The sequence below is a fragment of the Cyclopterus lumpus genome, chromosome 19, assembly GCF_009769545.1.
Source record: "Cyclopterus lumpus isolate fCycLum1 chromosome 19, fCycLum1.pri, whole genome shotgun sequence".
NCBI lineage: Eukaryota > Metazoa > Chordata > Actinopteri > Perciformes > Cyclopteridae > Cyclopterus > Cyclopterus lumpus.
Window position 1 is genome coordinate 14,957,397 of NC_046984.1, and position 16,598 is coordinate 14,973,994.

At 42.5% G+C, this 16,598-nt stretch overlaps 1 protein-coding gene across 1 annotated transcript; it reads right to left on the bottom strand.

Moving 5' to 3' along the window:
* Nucleotides 1-8,353: 8,353 nt before the first annotated feature.
* si:dkey-264b2.3 lies at nucleotides 8,354-14,816 on the bottom strand. Its single transcript, XM_034558959.1, has 2 exons — nucleotides 8,567-14,816; nucleotides 8,354-8,465 (listed from the first exon to the last, which is right to left on the bottom strand). Exon 1 carries the CDS (start codon nucleotides 14,722-14,724, stop codon nucleotides 8,998-9,000), a length of 5,727 nt encoding a protein of 1,908 aa, XP_034414850.1. The 5' UTR covers nucleotides 14,725-14,816; the 3' UTR covers nucleotides 8,354-8,465; nucleotides 8,567-8,997.
* Nucleotides 14,817-16,598: the final 1,782 nt, after the last annotated feature.

Consider the following 16,598-nt stretch of genomic DNA (forward strand, 5'->3'; position numbering starts at 1 on the left):
CCCTATTGATAAGACCGCATTCTCTCCACAATATCCACAATACAATGAAGTCACCTTTCATCTGTGCATGCTCGTGTGCTACGGAATGGTATAAAACCAATGTGCATTTGTACTTCTCTGATGGACGTTCATCGTCCTGCAGACTTGTTCCTTACTGCGCAGGAAATTATATGCATATACTCCGAAGCTTAAAGGTTGTTTGTTGAATCTCATTATTTTAAACATCCCATCCGAATCTTGTGATTCCTTGCGTTATGGTTCGATGCCCTCGCAACTATTTTAACTTTGGTGATCCCCTAAATATTCGTTTGTGTACCGCCATCATGTCAAAATGTAATTTTTTTTACAGTAGTTATTGTTTTGGAATATCTTGGAAGAGTTGCATTTTTTTTTCTGTTCCATGATGTAGTTAAGGGGCCATGAACCAAAGAGGAAATGGCATGGTGGGTTCACACTTGTGTATTCTGTAATGTTGTTTTTTTTTGTCTCAGTTCATACAGTGTTCAGTTTTGCTCACGTAGACCTCTGACCTGTGTCAGGGTATATGTTTTATATATATTCATTATTTTCGCCTCAGACCAAATATGCATTGAAAAAAGGCACATTATGTATTTAGTCTTGGGTTATTGATTATTTTTTGATTCCTGTCTATTGCAGCAGATACATGAGAGTTCATCTGCAGAAGGACATGGTGGTAAATTCTAAAAAAATGTATGCAGTTTTGTAATGTGTATTGTTTTTTTTAAGCACACCTTAATTTTGCCAGGGAAAGAGTTAAAAACAGGAGTTTAAACTCTTGTTTGTTCTTTTCACCCCGTTGATGCATCTTCCATATAGGCCCAATAACGTACATGTTTTTAAATAACAATGAATAACTCCCAGCGTGATAACAATAACAACAGCTTTGTATGCAGTGTGTACATCACCAATGTCACAGGAACATATGTATTCTTCATCTGTTTTCTTCATCAAAACACCTCTGAACACATCCGAGTGCCATAACAACAACAACAACAACAACAACAACAGATTATAGACAATAGGGGAAAGAGCAATATGGTTTGCATTATAGTAGCTCAAGATGTTCGCTGGTGATGAATTGAATGGCATTCGTTGAGAAAGTTTAAGCTGACATTCACGTGTTTTGAACGACACACAAGCATATGATGGTTAAATAATTGGAAATATAAACCAGAAATATAGACTTTATATAGAGACAATGCAAGTATGAGTAATACAAAGGAGCGTGAGATCTTTTTTTCTTTGTGCCGGTCACGAGTCGAGCTGTTGCGTTACAGAACCAGGTGTAGACGGGGGAAGTGATTATTTTTGGGTGGGGGCTAATGCAGCCAACTTTTCAGATTTAATGAAACAAATGGAAATAAGTCTACAGTCTTGTCAGTTTTCTCCGAGGCAGTTCAAAAGCAGACACTTAAAAAATAAAAAGTGGATTAGAGGAGGAAAACGAAATTGAGGTTGAACAAATCAATTCCGTTATCAAAAACAAAATCAGTTGGTATTCACACAGGATGCACACCTGTGATCATCGATCATATAGAATACATGTGCAGCCAAACGGCTTGATTAGATTGTGATGTTTGTCTATTCTTTGTTACGGTACGAGCAGCCAAAGACTATGAAGCAATAATTGCTCACATTTTATGGACCAAGTCAATAAAAATATTATATTGCACATTTAATTTAGAATTTAAACATAAACCATGAAAGTCCACAAGCTCTTGCATTGTGCTACATAGTTGGCTTCATAGATTTGCCCATTACTTAATATAGCAAAGAGTGCACGTGTGAACATGTATTCTTCTCATGCAATACGTAAGTAAGAGCCTGGTCTCCTTAAAGAGGATGTTCCCATATACAAAACTGCATTGTCAATATTGTAGGGGACGTATTTTCTCCTGTATTATTTTAGTTTGTGATGTATCATAAATACTTTTCTAAAGGGTGGAGAACGGGTTTGGCAAGCGGGTCAAACACAGGACTTTAACCCAGAAGACCTGTGTGAAACCAAAAGTGACCTCCTTATTTTAGCCCAAGCTATGATCTTTTTACAAAAACCTAACCAAGTTGTGTTGCCCGCACCAAAACGTAACTGAGAATGCTGTTTCAAAAAAAATGTGGTGATACACACCGGGCTGGTCTCATCCAGCACTCGTAGCTATACCTACAAAAATGAAGGCGGAAGTGGAGGGGGATGCGTCCAACAAGCAGCGATCTTTCAGTCAGGTGACCTTTGTTCGTCCTCCCATGTTAAGAAAAATGTCAATGTTGATTTATTTGTCACCAAACTTGCTATAATATTTTATCCCGAACCACGTATTTTCCGATCTTTTCCTGAACCTAACCAAGTACTTTTGCTTCCAAACTGAGTAGCGTTAGTTTGCACATGTTGCTAGTTTTCGTAAGAAAAATGCATGAGAAATGATTTCCGTAGGATTTCATACGAACTGGATACGTTGTAAAAAAAAAAAAAACGTGTGCAGAAATGTTCACGTGAAACATATTTGCGGAAACGCGTGTCGGTAAAAGCTAACTTCTTTCTCTTGTGCTGTGCAGTAGATGTGCAGTTTGAAAACCATCCGTTTTGTACATCTTCATTTCAAATCAGGGGAACCGAAAAAATAATTAGAATAACTGAAACAGGTGTTATCTCATGCAGCTGCAGCCGTGTTGTCTTTCTCAATAAATAAACGAATAATAAACACCTCGGGGAAAGAGAACGTGAGAGAGAGGGAATTGAAAAATAATTCTGCTGCACAAAGACTCATCTTTAACATTTTAAACCTTTCAGCATCAAACAGCAGATTTCTGCACCTTCACGTACCTCTCCTGATTCCTTAAAGCACACATGTCTGTCACTCTATCTGATTCTCATTTTTTTTTACTTGTTCACATTCATGACGTCTGTCAGAATGCATCCTCAGACTATAATAAGTGCCTGTTTCCAGTTGAAATATAGACATTTCATGTACACTTGTCTTCAGAAGATCCAGTTTTCTGTCAATATGAGAAAAAAAAAACAACTTCCCAGCACTCCATCTTTAATTGAAAAGCTCTTTGCCTCAAATGAGTTCTGCAAATTTCATGAATTATTGAATGAATGAAGAGATGGATGTAAAGTGGGACCTAAATGTCGGATCTTTGATACTGGCTAAAAAAAGAAGAAGAAAAAAGAACCCACTTTGCAGCTGCTCGGATATGACTGCTTTCCTTTTCTCACTGTCAAAAAGTGGCAAAATACATTTAATTAGTGAGATGTTTTTGTGCCCAACCACTCTCTGTATTTCATTAAGCTGCGAGCCAAATGCCTGAGAGAAATGCACAACTTTCCAGCTGAAACCAGTCCAAGCTTCCTGTCTCTTAGCTCAAACGTAACTTTCAGTGTGGTGATAATGCTTATAAAAGGTATTGATTTCATGAAAGCATCAAAGATCCATATTTCAACTAATTGTTTCTGCAACATTTTAATTCAGTTTTCTCTCTGAATGGGTCAGTTGGGTTCAAATAACTCTCCACTGGTTGAGCTGGCTCTTTTCACCTCCTCCAGCCTCACAGCGCTACGGGACATACAGTATATCCTGTGCAGAATTCACAGACTTCAATGTTGAAGCACAGCAAGTGAGAGGGAGACCTTGCATGTCATTAAAATGTTTAATCAAGAAAATGATAAGTGGACTCTCTGTGTGTGTGTGTGTGTGTGTGTGTGTGTGTGGGAGAGAGAGAGAGAGAGAGAGAGAGAGAGAGAGAATTTGAGAAAGAAAGTTGGAGCTGAGTGCTGGAACAGAGAAGCGTAGCTGATGTGTTGTCAGATGGACCCATAACCTGGTTAAGGCAGATCAGAGAGGGGGAGTCGAGGAGAGAGAGAGAGAGGGGGAGAGAGAAGGCGGGTATGTCATGCACAGCACGAAGCCTTTTCTTCTCCTGTTGTCAATTAAAACCGTCGGCTCTGCACCTGCATGTGGATGCCAGGCTGGCGCTTCTAGCCAGCATTCACCTCGGCTCCGAGCTCGCTGTCCTGCCGGCTCTTAATGAGGGGCTTTGTGTGGATAAAGGGGGCTGGCGCGAATACTCAGGCGCCCATACATGGCAATTAGGGTGAACCAATCCTGGGGAGATCAAGGACTCATGCCTCTCTCTCTCTCAGAGTCCTTCTTCTTTATACTTTGCTTAAGTAAGACTGATGGACGGACGTGTAGATATGGGATTGAAGGTTTTAAAATACGTGGGTTTGGAAATGACTAACTGTAATCCTCACAGACTGATGCTTTCCTCACCGGGGATGTTGAAGCAAAAATATATTCTAACGCGGAATTTGCATATTTCATCGAAGGACACATCTTGGAGCAGCACGCTTTTCTTTATTTACTTTTTTCCGAGAGGCTCACTTTGTCTTCGGAGTTTTGGGAATCATCACATTTTCATCGGGATACATTTCACAGCTGGCGCCCGTCTGCTCAACACCATTCGAACCTGAAGGCTCAAGCAGACGTTGTAGGTGTCACTTCCAAGATGTAAACTCCAGAAGCCTCTTAATTATTATTATTATTATTATTAAGGAGAGAAGTCTAGGGAGAGCAGACGAGGGCAGATATTTAGTGAGCTGTCATAGATCACAGCAGTGAGATGCAAATTCTAAATTTTAAGTGTGGCTTTTTGCTTCAAACAGTGCCACCCCAAAAATATTATCATTGTCTTTCATGTGGGACTTACTTTAACTCCGAAGCAGTTGGCATTACCTGCTTTGAGGGAATAATGGAAACACAGGTAGCAGAGACGGATACGGAACATGTCTCGGAGCAATAAACAAGTCAAAGGTGACATTCAGAGGTGAAAAGGATGACACATAAAAATCACACGGAGGTTTGTCTTCTTTTTTTTTTTTTGCCGTGAGATTGTCTTCAAGTCACTTCTTCTTCTAGTTCTTCTTCGTATCTGTACTGATCAACAACAGGGATCCGTTCTGCAGCAAGACAAATTAAAGATTGATGAGGCGTTGGCATGTATTAGAAAGGAAGAAGAACAGAGAGAACGGCTTCGCGGAACAACGATGTTGCTCTTCGTGCGGTGAGCAGTGAAATAAAATATAAAAATAAAACGCCGACTCGGAATGGAGACATGTGGGAGTGCAGGAAAGGAGGGGACGTGAAGAGTTTTAAAAGAAATGATTTCTCTTAAATCACAGGAGATGATGAGGAAAATCTCTCTGGATTTGATGGGTGCTCTCTTCTATCTCTGGGTGTTCTTCCTGGAAACAGTGAAGCACAGAGGGCTTCTCTAAAGCCATTCCTGAGATGTAGGGGAGTCAAACACGAGGTCTTGTCACTCACAGGGTCTTACGTGAGCGGCTTGCCAACTGCTGCTGAAAGCACACACCTCTTTAAGGATCGTCCCGGCGTGACGGAAATTGTATCCCCATCTTTCCGCATCTCGCATGCATGAAAGCAATCGCATTTAACTTCCTATCCCGGAGGCTATCCTTGACATGCAAACGCCGCGGTGAACAATATATATATATATATATATATTTTTTTCAATCAGTTTTGCCACACCTGCGAAAGGACTCCCAACATGTTTAATTCAGTCAGCGAAGGTGATCCATCACTGTGATCGAGAAGATAACGAACGTGTTTTGCCAAGTTCCATCAGATCGCCGCGGTGTACGACGACGCACCGCCTGCGCTTATCAAAGCTTTTGAACCAAGCGTGTAATTGCGTAATTACGGCTGCCAAGCAACAATGACACATTCTGTGTTTGCGCTTTAATTTACGTCTCGTGTGCATGTTTTCCTGTCAAGAAATGCTCCACCGCTCTTATTGCGCAAGGGTAATAAACTGTGAACTCTATGCAGAAGCACAACACGCTTTCAGATTTGCTCGGGAAAATGGCGTACACGGTTACCTCTGAAAATGCACTGTAGTTTGTACGAATTCATGTACATTATTAACGGACTCAAGAGCAACGAAGTCGAAGAAGGGAGGACGATGGGGTGGATGGGTGGGGCAAAACACAATGGACTTTCACGTAGGAGTCCATTGTTCCTGTCCTGTGTGAAACCAGATGTCACGTAACTTTTGTACTCGAGGAAAGCCGTAGACATTTTGGACCCAAAGCACCATCTTTTCTTCAGACATTCGTAGAACGCAGACAAAAAAAAAGAAGGTAGAATAACGTTGCTTATGAACCACGGTACGAGGATACGTTGCATAAACACATGCTACAAAGATAAAACAATAACTAAAACGCATGCGGCCTCAATAAAAATCCATTGGGAGCGAAAGGAAATTGAACTGCACACAAAGGCTGATTGACACAAACTGTCTGGTGCTGTATTGAAATTATAATAATTGATGTATCGTGTTTGAAATTGTGTCAGATGTCCTCATCCGTCTGCCTCTGAGAATCAACTCACGTCGAGCTTTTTTTTTGCGCAGAGCGTTGGTTTTTTTGTATCTTTGAACAAGTCAATAGTTTCTGTATTATGTCTCCTTTCAAATACATGAATTACATTCCAGCTCCATTTGTCATTTTTAGTGGTATAGAAGCAATGTTCAGAGTTTGTAGTTTAAGATAAGATAAGATAATCCTTTATTAGTCCCTCAGTGGGGAAATTACAGGATTACAGCAGCATTGCTTACAGTAATAAGTAAAACAAGTAGTATAATAACAGAAATAAGATAAAAGAGTAAAATACAAGAAGAATATTATATATACAGACAGAGTAGAAATAGAATAAAGTGTATAAAGTGTATAAAATAAATTAAAAAGTACTTAAACGTATTAGTATAGCATTAAAAAGTACTTAAACGTATTAGTATATCTTTGAGGAAAGAGTGGGACAGAGGACAATACAGCTGCTTTTTGTTGGACCGAAACGGTGAAAGGTAGCTATTTCAATAAATTCAAATACAGGAAAAGGAGAAGTTTCTCTTTTTTGGTGATGGTCTGGTCCCCAAACAACATTCGAAGATGAGACCTGAATTCTGCATGTATTTCATCCGGCAGGTTCAACAAGTGCAACGCGGGTTCTGGTCCGGCTCGCCGTGGAAGGCTGCCCAGAATCTGATATCGGCCAAAGAGGGACCTCCGCTACGTGAAAGGTCCCCCACGTCCGTGACATTCAGAAAGTCAATGCCCGTGTCACGGCAAATTCACGGCTGCCACCAGGAGAGTGACATCCGCACCTCTGCATCATGAGCCCGCTTCTCCACTCGCCGTGGGCGGGTGGATGTGGATGTGGATTTAGGCAAACCGGAGCACTCACCTGCCTCCAGTAGCTCTCGCTACATCGCCGCAGCAATCTACCCCTCGTGGATTCACACATGGCGCGCATGCGCCGCGGCTAAATAAAGCCGCTTTTCCTCCTCAATCCGTCCGCGACGCAATTTGCCTGTCATTGTGTAAAGGTGCTGTTGGTGCAGAGGAGGGAGGATGGAGTGTGAAGGGTTTGCTGAACAGCGTGCCACGTTTTGTATCGTATGCCTCTACATAGGCATATGAAATATCAGTATCTTTACATGGATTAAGATCAATGAGCACGTCACTCGCTGAGAAGATGACATCACGATTCTCAGCAATACGAGTTTCGAAATGAGACCTTTTACTCCCTTTCGAGAAAGTTTCACTTTGCTCACTAAAGAGCTCGTAATACAGTCGTTTTCCCTAATTTGCACTCAATTGTTCTTCAGGCTTCCTCCAGTGTCGGTGAAAAGTCGACTCAGTACGAGACTTTCTCCCTGTGAAATGCACTGCTGTGGTTATTTTGTATATTTCAAGAGAACAAATTGTCCTGTGTTTTCTTACAGAATGACCCAAACTATAGTTTCATTTACTTTCCACATCCAGCCCATGTATATCATTTGAATTAGTAGTGATAAAGATGGCTTACTAAAGTTACTATAAAAGAATGCATGGCTTATAGAAGATCATTTCATACCATTAGCCAAGCTCTTTTACACATTATTTGCTAGATTTGGTGACCTTTTAAGAGCCTTTTTCTTAGGTAATACTCTGAATGCAAGTTCATTAATAAATATTTTTATTTAATTACAAAGCAAGAAAAACTGTGCTCATAATCATCACAAATCTAGTATCATATGAGAGCAAAGAAGAACAGGTAGGAGTAAAATAGGATTCCTAAACTAAATGACACCGGCGAGTGTATTGATGCACAATTCAAGAGTACAGGATGACACAAAAGCAGATAATTAAGACGAGGCTGCCACACACAACAAGACAGTTTTATGGTAAAAGGACAACAAGTATGGCTGCTGGGCTCAGAAGGTGAGTCCATCATCCGTCCTCGCTCTTCTACTTCCTGAAAGAGTTCCATTATCTCTGTAGCTGACCCCAGCCGGACAATGGTGAAGCGTACTGATGTTTCAGAAATCTTTTATTTTTTGAACACAAATGTTCCTTTTCCATAAAGATCCAGAAATCACCGTAAGAGCTATGGAACAAATACAACAGAAATGAGCTCTTACCAATGCACAAATTAATTAAAATAAAGTCACTAAACATGTAATTAAAGCCTAAATAAACACAAAGTACCTTGTTCCCGTTCCAGCTAGGAGCTTAGCAGTCCGTAAAGTGGATTGAAGAATAACCAAACATGAACTCCTTCTCCTTCAGTAAACGTAAAACTAACGGACCTTTTGCAATGTCAAGTTGCGACAGGTACATCTATTTCCGGTCTCACCGGAGGAACTTCAAAATAAAAGGACAAAAAAAAAAAAAAAACATGCACAGGCACTTACAAATAAATTCGTGCAGGAACTAGTCATATTAATGGAACATTTTCAGAGTCATTTACACTCCCACCAATCATGAGTAAATAATGTAACTGTATAGAATTTACATTAAGCACAAATGATTTTTAACTGAATATGACCTTTCATAAGTAAGAAAGTGACGAGCCTTTATAAACCGAGTTCACAAGCCGTTTTGAAAAAGTATTGTGAACCATAGGGGAGTGAGTAAGTTTAATCAGACTTCAGCAGCAAGACCAACTTTTGGACTGGTCGTTCGACCTCAGACATCTTGTGGAGACGCTCTCCCTTTTTTCCAAGCTTCTTGTCGCCGAGGCGAACCTTAACTCTCCTCACTAGTCCGTCTTTGTCAGTTGTGGTTACTGAAACCCTGCCCAATCTCCATTCATGCCTGTGCACGTCTTCTTCTTTCATCATTACAATATCTCCAACTTGCAGATTTCTCCTTGGTGTATGCCAACGCTGTCTGAGAGCAATGTTAGCGAGGTATTCCTTTCGCCATCGACTCCAGAACTGTTCCGCCAGGTACTGAACATGACGCCACCTCTTCTTGCCATACACGTCTTCTCTGACAAACTCACCTGGAGGAGGCAAGGCCTTGACAGATTTCAGAGTGAGAAGATGATTAGGGGTGAGCGGCTCGAGGCTATGAGGATCACTGAGGTTATTAACGGTCAGTGGTCGACTGTTGACAATTGCCATAGCTTCATAGAGAAAAGACCGCAGGGAAGCATCATTTAGCCTACCAGAGGAAAGCGCAAGTGTGGACCTTAGAATGCCTCTCACTGTCCTAATCTGCCTCTCCCAAACCCCTCCAACATGGCTTGAATAGGGTGCATTCATACAGAAGTCACATTGTTTCTCTGCAAGATATGCAGCCAGCCGGTCTGCATTTACTTCCTTTAAGGCTTCTTTGAGTTCATTTTTGGCTCCGACAAAGTTACTTCCTTGGTCAGATTTGATCTGACGAACAGCACCACGAATAGCAATAAAGCATCGAAGGCCATTGATAAAGGCATCGGTGGACAAGTCATCAAGCATCTCCATATGAATGGCACGGGAGCTAAGACAAGTGAAAAGGAGACCATATCTCTTGTTCTCTTTTCTTCCTTGTCTCGTGAGGAATGGGCCGAAGCAATCCATTCCACAGAAAGTAAAGGGGGCTGATGGTTCTACACGTTCAGGGGGTAGATCTGCCATCCTTTGCTCTTCCGTTGGTTTCCGGAGCCGTCTACAGATGATGCATTGACGAATGTAGGAAGCTACTGCTCGGTTGATGCCTGGAATCCAGTAGCCGTGGGACCTGATATCGTTAATAGTGAGACCTCTGCCTTGATGTTTCATCCTTTCGTGGTGATGAGCAATAACCATCTTTGTGATGTGATGATCCTTGGGGATGATTGCAGGGTGCTTGATGAAGTTGGGAAGAGAAGAGTTGCAAAGCCTTCCTCCCACCCTGAGGACGCCATCTTTGTCGAGAAACGTATCAAGTGAGTGTAATGGATTGTGAGATGGTATGGGAATCCCTTTGCGCAGCAGTTTAAACTCCTCTTGATACACATCCTTCTGCAGTTCCTTGATTATGCAATGTCCTGCATCTTCTCGTTCTGCTACATTGGTAAGACTGTTTGAGTGGTTTCGCCTAATGCACCTTAGTATGCGTGCCACAGCTCGAGTAGCAAGTGACCAAGATGAGAGCTTAGACAGGCGATCAACAAGGCTTACTTGGTCTGTGGTTCTTGTGCTTAGTGCTAGAGCATTTCTGACCTCTGGATCTCCGATCGTTAACTCTGGAATTTCGTCTGCTGGCAACTTTATTTCCTTGTTCCATAGGAACTTGGGTCCAGTGAGCCATGTGGACGACAGAAGCTCACTGGGAGTCAAGCACCTGGAAGCGTGGTCCGCAGGGTTCTCATTGGTTGGAACGTATCTCCATTGCTGAGGGGACGAGCTAAGGTGAATCTTCTGAATACGATTAGCTACAAAGGTGTGGAATCGTCTTGCTTCATTTTTTATGTATCCTAGAACCACCTTTGAGTCGGTCCAGAAGAATTCCTCAGTGTCAGCATATCCCAGTTCTTCCTTGAGCATTTTGCTTATCTTCACAGAAATAACTGCAGCTGTTAATTCCAGTCTTGGGACAGTTGTGACCTTTGATGGTGAGACACGAGATTTTCCTACAACTAAGGCACAATGAACATCTCTATTTTCGTTCTGAAATCTCAGGTATGAGCACTGACCATAACCCTTTAAGCTAGCGTCCGAGAAATGATGTAACTCTGTCTTCGTGGCCTTTCCAAATCCAGCTGGTGAGTAAGAGCGGGATATGGTGACATTATCTAGTTGAGCTAGATCTCTTCTCCACTGTTCCCATTTCGGGCGGAGCTCATCTGGGAGAAGATCGTCCCAACCTGTGCCTCTCCTACACATCTCCTGAAGAATGCTTTTTGCTTTGAGCAGGACTGGTGCCACAAAGCCAAGAGGATCATACAGGGAGGCCACTGTTGACAGAATGCCGCGGCGCGTTGCAGGCTGATCCTTGACGCTGACATTAAGTTGAAAGTGGTCGGCTTTCACATCCCATTTAATCACGAGGGCTCTGTCAACTGGTAGTTCATCGAACGCAAGATCCATATTTTCTACATTGGTTGCTCGTTCAGAGGGTGGTATGCTCTCCAGGACATCTCTGTCGTTTGACACAAACTTGTGTAGTCGTAGACCACCCATAGCACAGAGTTCACGAGCTTCTTTAGCAAGCAGAATAGCATCTTCAGTGCTTTCGACACTTGCGAGCCCATCGTCAACATAGAAATCCCTCATGACAAACCGTGAGCCTTGAGGGTAGAGGTCTGCATTCTCCTTAGCTAGATGCTTCAATCCATAGTTTGCGCATCCGGGGGAGGAGGCAGCACCAAACAGATGCACCTTCATCCGGAACTCGCTGGGTGGTGAGTTCAAGACTCCTTGCTTCCACCAGAGAAAGCGCAGATAGTTGCGATCGACCTCCTTCACATGAAATTGATGGAACATTTTTTCAATGTCACACATAAGTGCAACAGGGTGCCGTCGAAAGCGGAGGAGAACTCCACTCAAGTTGTTCAACATGTCTGGCCCAGGGAGGAGGTGGTAGTTCAAGCTGGTTCCTTTGTATCTAGCAGAGCAATCGAACACTACGCGAAGTTTATCGGGCTTTCTGGCATGATAAACACCGTGATGGGGAATGTACCATCTCTCACCTTCACTCCCACCATCTACGATCTGCTCTGCATCTCCTTTTTTGATGACATCTTCCATGAACTTGACATAATGCTCCTTATACCTTTCATCCCGTTGCAATTTTCTTTTCAAGTGGTTGAGGCGTATCATGACTGAAGCTTTGTTGTCAGGTAAGATGGGTCTACTTTTGAAGGGCAGAGGCATTTCATAGTGGCCATGTATATTTTTCCGTATGCTCTCATCTAACCTTTTGAGGAAGGTGATGTCGTCTTGTGATACTCTTTTGCTGTCTTCACTGCCATCATTGAAGTCAGATTCTAGAATGCGAATAGCATCTGCAGGCGTTACTAAAGGTAGCTCTTTAGTGATGATTCTGTGACACAGGTGACTTGTGGTCAGCGAGTCATAGCTTTGTGAGAAGCGTCCCACAATAGACCATCCAAAATCTGTCCGTACAGCATAAGGTTCCTCATCTCCTCCTAGGATGACTTGTCTTGGTGCCATTGCTCTGGAACAATTGTAGCCTATCAGAAGTCCTACTTCACAGTCTTTCAGTGGTTGAATTTCGTCAGCTATTTCTCTGAGGTGACTCCATTGTTTAGCCTTCTCACAAGTGGGAATGTGAGCACGGTTTACAGGTATGCAGTCCTTCGTGTAGGTAACTGGAAGATCAACATGAATGGATGAGCTGTATCCTCTTACACGAAGGCCGGAAACACCCTCACTTGGGACAACCGTGTTTTTTCCAGTCATAGTGGTCAACTTTAACTTCACTGGATACTTTTCAGCAACTAGACCGTCACTCACTTCCTGGTCGATGAATGTAGTATCGCTTTGAGTGTCGAGTAGAGCGTAGACAAGCTTCTCAATGGTTGGGTTGTGTTTAGATGACACCCACACAGGCATTACCATTGATGTGTAGGATGAATCTTCGCCTGCTACACTGAGTGACATTCCAGTGGCACCTTGGTATGTCCCTGTTTCTAATGTGGTTATTTCCTTCCCGTAGTTGTAGTCATGGAGAACTGTAGGATGTTTTCCTTTGCAATTGTCACAAAAGTGACGGTGACGACAGTCTTTTGCACTGTGGCCATATTTCAAGCATCCGTAGCAAAGTTTCTTCTCCTTTACGTAGTTACGTCGCTCTACCAACAACATCTCCGTGAACTTTGGACATGCATGAAGTTGATGTCTATTATCTTGACAGAGAATACAGGACATCTTAATAGTTCTCTGATCCAAGCCTTGGCTTGTGTTGTCTGTAACTGCGTGAGTAGTGAAAACACTGGCTTTATCTCTTTTAGTATCTCTGAGATTTCTTTTTTCAGTGTCAGAGTCTAATGAATGAAGAGCATAGAAGGATGTAATTGGATTGCAGGCAATCTCGGCTTCAGTTGACACAAAGATTGCAAAATCCTTGAAACTTGGGAATTCTTGTTTCTGGTTTAGACTATGCGTGACTTGTCGGTTCCAGCTTGAAGCCGCCCAGTCTGGTAGTTTATGGATGAGCTTCTGGTTTTCCTCACAGTCGTTTAATATGTCGAGACCCTTGACATGAGGCATGGCATCTTGACAGGCACTCAGAAAATCTGAGAAGCTTCTGAGTCCTTGAGCATCCTTACTTTGAATCTTTGGCCAATTGGTGAGCTTCTCTCTGAATGCTCTCTGAATAGTGAATGGCTGGCCAAAACGACGATTTAGCTTGTTCCAGGCATCCTGATAGGCTTCATCATCGCTTCGGAAGAAAGTGCCATCTAGCACCTGACGAGCTGGACCACCGACGTATTTCTTCAGATAGTAGAGTTTTTCAGCTGGAGTGATTGCCCTTCGGTCGATGAGTGAAGTGAATGCTGCTTTCCATTCAATGAACTGTATTGCATCACCGCTGAAGATGGATGGCTCTGGAAGCGGGAGCCTATTCAAGGCTATGCTGTCTTGAAAGACCTGAGCGAGAGAGGAAATGTCTGATTGAAAGGGTGTTGCAGCATGTGATAAAGGGATTGTGGTCACAGGCTCATTCCTTGCGTCCTTATTCCTTTCGTTGTTAATGCAGCCAGTGACTTCACGTTCCGTCTCCTTATCGTACACCTTAAGTTTAGCTTGTGCTGCCCGCACTTCCTTCTCTGCCTGCAGTCGCTCCAACTCACGCCTTTGTGCCTCTAGAGCTTTCCGTTGCTGTTCCTCTAATTCTCGGATCACTTCCCTTTGTCTTTCTTCTGCTAACATCATCTCATAATTTGCTTCCTTCACTGCAAGCTCAGCAGCTGCATCTGCACGCTTAACTGCTATGGAGGAAGTCACGGATTGGTGTTCAGATGGGGTGTTACTTATAAAGGAAGCAGCGGATCCGTAGACAGACTTTGCACATTCACGGTGGAGCAGTTCATGAAGGCGTCTTCTTTCCTGGTCCTCTATAAACTCACCGTCTTCGTCTATTGTTCTACTATAGGCAATATTGACAATTTCCGTGGTAACAGATTCACAAGTATCAACTCGTCTTCTCACATCAGTAGGAGGTGTGGCAAGATCTCGAATCTCATAATACATGTTCATGATGTCATCCTTACATTTCTTCAGCTCTTCAATGAGAGGCCAAAGCTCACTCTCTGGCATGTACGTTTTCATCTGATCTCTTGCTTTGCGTACATTGAGCTTCCATCTCTCATACATGAAGAGCAGCCTTTTTTCCTTTTTCTTGGCTTCTTCACCTTGTAAAGAACGCATCTTCTCTGTAGGGTTCCGTGCGCGTTCAGAGCGCCGGAGAACTTCAGGTTGGTCGTAATTTTCTCGCAGATTATCTTGAAAGTCGATCAAACTTCTCTGTTATCTTGCTTCAATTAAGTCCTTAAGACAGGGTCTCTCAGATACATCTGTCAGTGAGTGAAGCTCACTCTGCAAATCTTGAACTGTGTTTTGGGAACTAACCATCTGCTCCTCAGCCTCCGTGAAGCTACCGGACTCTGACATCATAAACTATATTTCTTAAATTATTTTGTCAATGGAAACCTTTTAGCAGTTATCAAACCTTTGCAAGAAGCAGCATACACATATATCAACAATAGAAAGCAACACAGTTGTGTTTATATACAGACACAAGTCAGTGACTTGAAATTCTAAATAGAAAATGTCCGTAAATGTCCTTTGAATGCCAAAAGCAGTTTCTTCCCTTTGCTGTAGATGAGCAGGTCAGTATGAAAGAGTCTAAAGGGAGTTAATTAATGTGAAGCTCACCTTATTTCCACCACTGTATGGTGATAAATAAAGGGGGGGGGGGGGAGCAGTTGATGTGACCGTACTTGACCATCGCACCGAGTCCATGAGACCACTACCAGAATTGCTGAGTTGGATTACGTGCCGACACGCTGGGACATGTAGCGTAGCATAGCAGCAGCAGCCGTGGTGAGGACCCTCCGTCACAGCCCGTAATGGCGGCAGCAAGTCGTCAGGTCGGTGAGGGTAAAGCTCTTACTGTAGCTGACCCCAGCCGGACAATGGTGAAGCGTACTGATGTTTCAGAAATCTTTTATTTTTTGAACACAAATGTTCCTTTTCCATAAAGATCCAGAAATCACCGTAAGAGCTATGGAACAAATACAACAGAAATGAGCTCTTACCAATGCACAAATTAATTAAAATAAAGTCACTAAACATGTAATTAAAGCCTAAATAAACACAAAGTACCTTGTTCCCGTTCCAGCTAGGAGCTTAGCAGTCCGTAAAGTGGATTGAAGAATAACCAAACATGAACTCCTTCTCCTTCAGTAAACGTAAAACTAACGGACCTTTTGCAATGTCAAGTTGCGACAGGTACATCTATTTCCGGTCTCACCGGAGGAACTTCAAAATAAAAGGACAAAAAAAAAAAAAAAACATGCACAGGCACTTACAAATAAATTCGTGCAGGAACTAGTCATATTAATGGAACATTTTCAGAGTCATTTACAATCTCCTCTAAATGTGCACAGGGGGGGGAAGAAGAAAAGAAAATCCCTCCACAAGCCCATGTAATGATTTGAAAAGGTAAAAGAAACATGCTCATCTGCGTGTACGAACAGGCAGTGCCCGTCTGGACATGATGAATAGATAAATAGCGGAGCATTAAATGTTGCGCTAATGGATGTTTAACCTTCAGACACTCAAAAAGTAAAAAAAATTCCTCATCAAGAAAAAGAAAAACATGGGTCACATTTAGCAGAATGGAAACTGTTTTGACACGTAACAGTGGGAGCGCCAACTTAAAGAGTAAAGTACTCTCCTAATGGGTAAATTACCTCTTTTAGGATACCTTGAAATCAGACAATGGGCCTTCCTGCGAGAACAGATTTGTTTTTGCTGCTTTCACCGATTCTTTCTCAGGTATGAATACAACTTACGGTCCAGACCTGTCGTATAGGAGTCATGTGCAATAACTCTGCAATTGGCCTACATTTTTACCTTTTTAAAATCGCTCCCGAAGACACGGTCTCTAAATGGTTGTGACTGTGAATGAGTTGAATCCTGATGGGCAGGTGATACCTTGCATTGGTAGCCTCTTCCATTAGTGTATGTGTGTGTGTGTGTGTGAACGGGCGAATGATGGCACAAAAAGCAAGTCTATT